The 7,299-nt window shown below is 42.7% G+C and overlaps 1 protein-coding gene across 1 annotated transcript; it reads right to left on the bottom strand.

Annotated features, from left to right (window-relative positions):
• Positions 1 to 2,378: 2,378 nt before the first annotated feature.
• LOC616427 (protocadherin beta-2) lies at positions 2,379 to 5,495 on the bottom strand. The gene is given in 10 exon segments (XM_002689251.7): positions 2,379 to 2,915; positions 2,918 to 3,024; positions 3,026 to 3,557; positions 3,560 to 3,918; positions 3,920 to 3,988; positions 3,990 to 4,344; positions 4,347 to 4,523; positions 4,526 to 4,626; positions 4,628 to 4,823; positions 4,826 to 5,495. Coding segments are annotated over 10 exon segments (2,283 nt in total). The 5' UTR covers positions 5,013 to 5,495; the 3' UTR covers positions 2,379 to 2,715.
• Between the last annotated feature and the right edge of the window lie 1,804 nt (positions 5,496 to 7,299).

Here is a 7,299-nt window from a genome sequence, read left to right as displayed (position 1 = left end):
TGACTCCTCAGTTATATAGTCCCTACAACTTGAGTCCCAAATCATATACCATATTTGCCAAAAAACAATGGGCCTCCCTATCTTCCACAGTTGAAAACTTCCCTGGATCTGACATGACCTGAGACTAAGCCAGCCAAATAAAGAGAAGTTTGATCAAAATTACCTTTTCTCTAATCTTCATGAAAACTCAGCTTATGAAAAGAAAAAAAATCTGAGCAAGGAGCCTGATCCAGACATCTGTATAAAGTATTTAATGAGTGAAGGGAAATACTACCTCCTCTGATTACTAAGGATTCATGTATCTGATTCTCAGTTATATAAAATAACACCATTTTAATGTGATTATAACTTTACATGATTGAAGACATGTCATTAGGGTTTTTTATTTTGAGCTGTAATTGAAATAAAACACTATGTTAGTTTCAGGTGTGACATAATGATTTGCTATTTGTGCATATTGCAAATGATCACATGACTGTAGTTAACATCTAGTTAACATTCTTTCTCTCTTTTTAGAATTTTCAAAATCTTTGAGAAACTTCTTTCTTCTAATCATGAATATTCAATTCCTGGTAAGTTCTATCGTTCTGGATGAGAAAATGTCTAGGAGGAGAAATTTTACATTTTCCTAATCAGATAATTGGGGAATAAATATTCTGTTACATAAAAATAAGTTTTTTCTATTTCATTCAAAATAGACATAAAAATTGGTATTTGGTTGTTTCCAGATTTTAGTCTTAGCTAATTTAGACTTTCATAGGGATATTGCTCTTTCATTAGAACTTCCCATTCTTCTAATCTTTTTATTACTCTACAGGAACTATTGTAGAATGCTGATGTAGATGGGCAGTGTTTATCCCAGAAGGACCGTACCTAATTCTAAGTCATGTCAGGTTCAAATCAGAAAAAGGGAACTAAGAGAGGAAACAAAGAAAATATTTCCTTAATATATAACCATATAAATGCCAAATACGTATTAATTTTTTAAAAGTAGGATTGGATGGAACATCACTTTTACTATAAAGCACTTAGTATGCATACATGTACTTCCTGAAAGCTGTGTTCAATATACACAATGGAATACTACTCAGCTATTAAAAAGAACACATTTGAATCAGTTCTAATAAGGTGGATGAAACTGGAGCCTATTAAACAGAGTGAAGTAAGTCAGAAAAACACTAATACAGTATATTAACATGTATGTATATATGGAATTTAGAAAGACTGTAACAACAACCCTATATGTGAGACAGCAAAAGAGACATATAAAGAACAGACTTTTGGACTCTGTGGGACAAGGCAAGGGTGGGATGATTTGAGAGATTAACATTACCATATGTGTATATTGCCATATGTGAAATAGATCACCAGTCCAAGTTCCATGCATGAAACAGGGCACTCAAAGCTGGTGCACTGGGACAGCCCAGAGGGATGGGATGGGGAGGGAGGTTGGGAGGGGGTTCCAGATGGGAGGGACACATGTACACCCATGGCTGATTCAGGTCAATGTATGGAAAATACCACCACAATATTGTAAAGTAATTAGCCTCCAATTAAATAAATTTTTTAAAATGGCCCTCAGGTTGATAATATTTACATCTCAGAAGTTACAAAACAAATGGTCTTCCCATCAGATGCCTTACTAAATAATGTTTTTACACCAAATGGGAAAGCACAATTAGTTGTTCAAAAAGCCTTAGGTTTAATTTTTTCAGTCATCCATCATAAATAAACACTTGAGACAAATTAAGTAATCTGCCTTATTAACCTATATTTTTGTTTATTTCTGCCCAATATAAGCATATGTAATTTTGAAATACTAACTGCAATTGTCAAAACAGAAAATTATAAGTTTTGATTACTAAACCTCTGGAAGACAATACACTTTAAAATAATACATTTTAAAGAAAACAGACTTTTATCTATACATTTCATTAACCACAGACAAAGATGCTTTAGGAGTATTATAAAATAATATTACCTGACTATATTCAACAGGGTAAGTTGTAAGATTGGTGGTTCAGAACTCTACATTGCTTTGGATATAGAATTTGAAATGACTACCTTAAATAAACCTATATGGAATCACCATTAAAACATAATGCATTTATTTTTAATCACCAATTAGAAAAAGTCATTAAGATCAGATTGAAAAGATAGCAGATGAAAAACGGAGAACATTCAAGGATTGACTAAATAGAAAGCAAAATCAATATATAAACAAAATATTGTATCAATGAAGAGCCTTGATTTTTAAAAAAGCATTCTGTCTTCTTGTATCCTGCGTACGCCACTTGTCTCGCTGTAGCTCACTGAATCCAGGGTAGGCAAGGTGTGAACGGAGTGGGGAAGGTGGAAGAAGCTGAGAGGAGGCAAAGGAACCGTAGACATTCTTTATTCACCGTGCATTCAAGGCAGACATGCTTTACTCTCTTAATAGCCTACACAGCAGCAACTACAACTACTCGACTCGACTTGTCCCAAGAACTCAGGTGGTGCGTATATAGGGCATTGCGCCTGCGCGGTGCTATAAATGAGCTCAGCTGTAATATAGGTATTTTTAAAAGCTGGGTGAGAACCAGAGGCCGTGGGGGTGAGAGTCTGATCACCGCCATCTTAACCAATTTGCTCCTTCCCTACACATTCGTAGTCAAAAAACTTTTTGATTCTAATGTTAATGAAACCTACGTCTATTCTTGCAATTGCAGGTCTGCGCTACTCCTGCCCAGTGTCTTGAACCAGACTACTAGCAAGAATCGGTTTCAAGAATTTAAACTCATTTAACCCCCAGCCTCCCGTCAAGCACACCTCGTACTGGTAGCTCTTGGACAGGGTCCCCATGCTGCTGACGTCCACCAGGTGGCCTGGGGAGTGGCCCTCGGGCACCAGGCAGCGACCCGCCGAGGCCCCCCGCCCCTCCTGCACAGCAGCACCGCTACGAACACCAGCACCGAGAAGAGGAAGAGCGACGACACCGACGCCAAGGCCACCACCAGGTAGACGGTGAGCGGGTCGGCCGGCGCCCGCTTCCGGGGCCGGCAGGTAGGGCTTCGAGAAGCCGTCCACCAGCAGCACGTGCAGCGTGACGCTGGCCGACAGCGGCGGCTCGCCGTTGTCCTTGACCAGCACCACCAGCCGCTGCTTGGGCGCGTCGCGCTCGCTCAGCAGCCGCGCCGTGCGCACCTCGCCGTTGTGCGCCCACACGCCGAACAGCCCGGGCTCCGTGGCCTTGAGCAGCTGGTACGACAGCCAGGCGTTCTGGCCCGCGTCGCCGTCCACCGCCACCACCTTGGTCACCAGGTAGCCAGGCTCGGCCGCCCTGGGCACCAGCTCGGTGCAGGGCGCCGAGGCGTTCTGCAGCGGGTAGAGCACGAAGGGCGCGTTGTCGTTGGCGTCCGCCACGAGCACGCGCACCAGCGCCTGGCTGCTGAGCGCGGGCGAGCCGCGGTCGGTGGCGCCCACGTGGAACTCGAAGGCTCTTAGGGCCTCGTAGTCCAGGGACGTGAGAGCGAAGAGGTGGCCATTGTCGGGGTTGATGGACACGAGGGAGGCGAGCGCACGAGCGGGTCGGGGGGCGGCAGCAGCGAGTAGGTGACCTGGGCGTTGGCGTCTGTGTCTGTGGCGCTGACGCTGCCGATGTGCAGGGCGGGGCTGTTGCTTTCGCGGACCCACAGGGTGTAGGAGGTCTGGGTGAAGGCGGGGGCGTTGTCGTTGACGTCGGACACCAGCACGGTTATGTTGTGCTCGGTTTTCAGTCTTGGGGTTCCCATGTCAGTGACCGTGATGGTGATGTTATATTTGGATCTTGCTTCTCGGTCCAGGGCTGCGTTTGTGACTAAAGTATAAAAGTTTTTAACAGAGGGTTTAAGATTGAAAGGGAGATCCTCTTGGATGGAGCAAGCCGTCCTTCCATTGTCCCGAGTCAGTGTCTGAAACGCTGAATACAGCAATTATGGTCTCCCGCAAATTTTCTAGGATTTCATTGAAAAGATATGGTCAGTTCCGGAGGGTTGTCATTCAAATCCATCACTTGAACAGGCACCACACAACTTCCAGAAAGGCCCCCACCATCTGTCGCCTGAATATTTAAAGTAGAGGTCTGGATAGATTAGAAATCCAGTTCCCGTATTAAAAGGATTTCTCCCGATTTTGCATTTATTTGAAATGTTTTGCAGATATCTTCAGGTGCTTGCGAAAATACATAAGATATTTCTCCATTGGTTCCAATATCTAAATCTCTGGCAGAGATGATGGCAGCCTGGAATCCAATGGGGCAGTGTTCTAGGACTTGCACCTCATAGTGCAGCTATGCAAACTCGGGGGCATTATCACTGATGTCTAATCCGCAGTCCCAGACTTGGGTGGAATCCCGCCATCCAGTGCTTGGAGGGTTAATCTGATCTCAGGCTGTTCCTCTCGATCCAGTGTTTTGTCCAGCCCCGGCTGTGGTAATATTGTGCCCTTGGAACTGTCTTGTAATTTAAGACGGAAGTGGGAATTGGGGCTGACTGTATAACTTGGAAACTGTTGATTCCTACATCTAAGTCCAGGGCACACTCTATCTGGAAAGTAGTTCCGGGAGTGATACTTTCTGAAATTTTCAAAATTATTTCTTTGTCTAGGACCCCTAATCCATATCTCAGCCTGGAAAAACTGCAAGGGATTGCCTAGTAATATTTGGAAAGGTAGTACATAGGGTTCGATAAGGCCACACAGCTCCTCCTGGTCCTGTTTCTCATTTAACAACAAATCCTCGGTCTACCTTTCAAAATGCAAACGCTTTTTTTTTTTTTTTTCCAATTCGGAAACAACCCTGGGGCCTGAGCAGCTAGATCATCTACCCCCAGTCCCAGGTCTTTCAATAGATTGGCCACAAAGGAGCCACTGTTCATTTCCTCAGCCACTGAATAATGCCTAGGCTCAGAACCAGCCTGAGTTATGCCCAGCAAAACAAGGAATATCAAGACTTGCCTTTGTTTCAGAGAGCTCTCCATTCTGTCTCCTGCCTTCATTGCTTTCTGGTTTCCCAGACGACTTGACCCAGCTCGGATTCATGTTGTCGCTGATCTGTCTCCCAGTATCACTCAGATCCTTGGATAAATAGAGATGTCTAGGGCCCTGATTTCCCCAGCAACTGCCTTAAAAAGTCTCCCTTCCTGCTTGCTTCTTAAGCAGAACATCGCTAGAGGAGCACAGGCTGGTAGCTTGCTTTCTCTACTTCTAATGCTCCAGCGCCACCCCGCGTCCTTTCCGAGTGTTTATTTTCTGCACAGTATTTAGGAAATCCCAGTCCTTTATTTTCAGACTGATGGTATTCAAATATTTTCAAGTAGTGTCTCTTAATGTACTGAAACAACAATAATTCCAGATTATCTAAAATCTAGTCCCTAATAATTTTTGTTAATTATCCTTCCCCAATTTTCTTCCCGGAGTTGGTGATGGACAGGGAGGCCTGGCCTGCTGCAGTCCATGGGGTCACAAAGAGTCAGACACGACTGAGCGACTGAACTTTACTCAACTAAATAAGAATTCGTATTCACTGAATTCCTTTTACAAATGCACTTATTTTTTTAGCCACTTGATATAAGGAATATCATAGAAAATTTGTTTTTTTTTTTAAATCAAGTTTCATGATTGTATTGGATGTTACATCTATTTATTCTGGAACGGTCCACTGTATTTTATTGATATTGAATATTTTGAAGTGTCCAGATCAGTTGTCTTGTAGGTAAATAAAAAGGTAAAAATAGGTAATATATCAGTACTTGTTGACTATAAACGAACAATTATTTATGTGTCAGAACAAAAGAAGACACTAGTGAAGTTAGAGCAATAAAACAACTATAATGTTATTTGGAAAGGGGATGTTTTTCTCTACTTTTTACCCAGAGCTGAAAAAAAGAATGCCAAGGGCGATAGCTATCTCCACCTACTGTCTTGTTTTCAGCTTCAAAGAACCTAATTTGCTGCTGCTGCTAAGTCATTTCAGTCATGTCCGACTCTGTGTGACCCCATAGGCGGCAGCCCACCAGCCTCCCCTGTCCCTGGGATTCTCCAGGCAAGAACACTGGAGTGGGTTGCCATTTCCTTCTCCAATGCATGGAAGTGAAAAATGAAAGTGAAGACACTCAGTCATGTCTGACTCCTAGTGATCCCATGGACTGCAGCCTACCAGGCTCCTCTGTCCATGGGATTTTCCAGGCAAGAGTACTGGAGTGGGCTGCCATTGCCTTCTCCGGAACCTAATTTAATTGGAGATAAAGTGATGTTAAAGAGATATATCTCTTGTCTCTCTGTCCTGCACTAGGTTGGCCGAGTATGGGAATTCTTTTTTTTTTTTTTACATTCAATGGAAAGAAAATTTTGGAAAGAAGGACCAAGACATTTTCTTTTTATTCCAGAGTTCTGAGATAATTCTTAAAGAGGTGAAGTCGGCTTCTGGATGTACTCTAGGATGAGCAGGTAAGTGTCAACATGACCAGCTTTATATAATTGTCATCCAATGCAGTTGTCATCCAACATCTTTTACGTGAAAGTAAATGCAGTTGTTATCCAACATCTTTTATGTGAAGGTATTTCTGAAGCTATTTCTGATGTAAACTGCCTGAGTGTTTGCAACATAACCCTAAATTGCCTGGTAATTTTCTTGAAGTGGATGTTTATAATTCACAGATATGAGTGGTATTTATTTATATTTTTAATATTTATTTATTACTTTTGACTGCAGTGGGTCTTAGTTGCTGCATGGGCTCTCTTTAGTTGCCTCAAGTGGGGGGCTACTGTTTAGTTGCAGTATTCGAGCTTTTCATTGTGGTGGCGTCTTCTTTTGTGGAGCACAGTCTCTAGGGCTCAAGGGCTTCAGTAGTTGTGGCATGTGGAATTTTCCTGGACCAGGGATCAAACCCATGTCCCCTGCATTGGCAGATAGATTCTTAACCATTGGACCACCAGGGAAGTACATGAGTGGTATTTAAAATGTTTGGTGAATACGTTCCAGAAATAGGAGAATTTGGTGAACTGTTCCTTAATTTACTGAGATTTAAACCTTTTGCAGTCTTTGATAACCAGGTTGCTGAAAAGCATGCATTGCCAAGATTGTCATTGATTGTCACAATCTTGACCTTAGGAGGTCTGAGACTAGTGTTGATACCTACTGTTCTTATCTGTGAGAATTAAACTTAGCTTAGGTTGTACTTCATCCAGTGATTTTTCCCTCCTGAATGGGCAAAGTACTTACCCCACTATTGCATTGTGTATTATTGTGAATTGAACTCCCTGTGTGGTTTCCAGTGATGGGAA

Source organism: Bos taurus, chromosome 7 (assembly GCF_002263795.3).
Source record: "Bos taurus isolate L1 Dominette 01449 registration number 42190680 breed Hereford chromosome 7, ARS-UCD2.0, whole genome shotgun sequence".
In the NCBI taxonomy this organism is placed as follows: Eukaryota; Metazoa; Chordata; class Mammalia; order Artiodactyla; family Bovidae; genus Bos; species Bos taurus.
The sequence above is the reverse complement of the archived record's forward strand: the minus strand, read 5'-3'. Positions and strand labels throughout refer to the sequence as shown.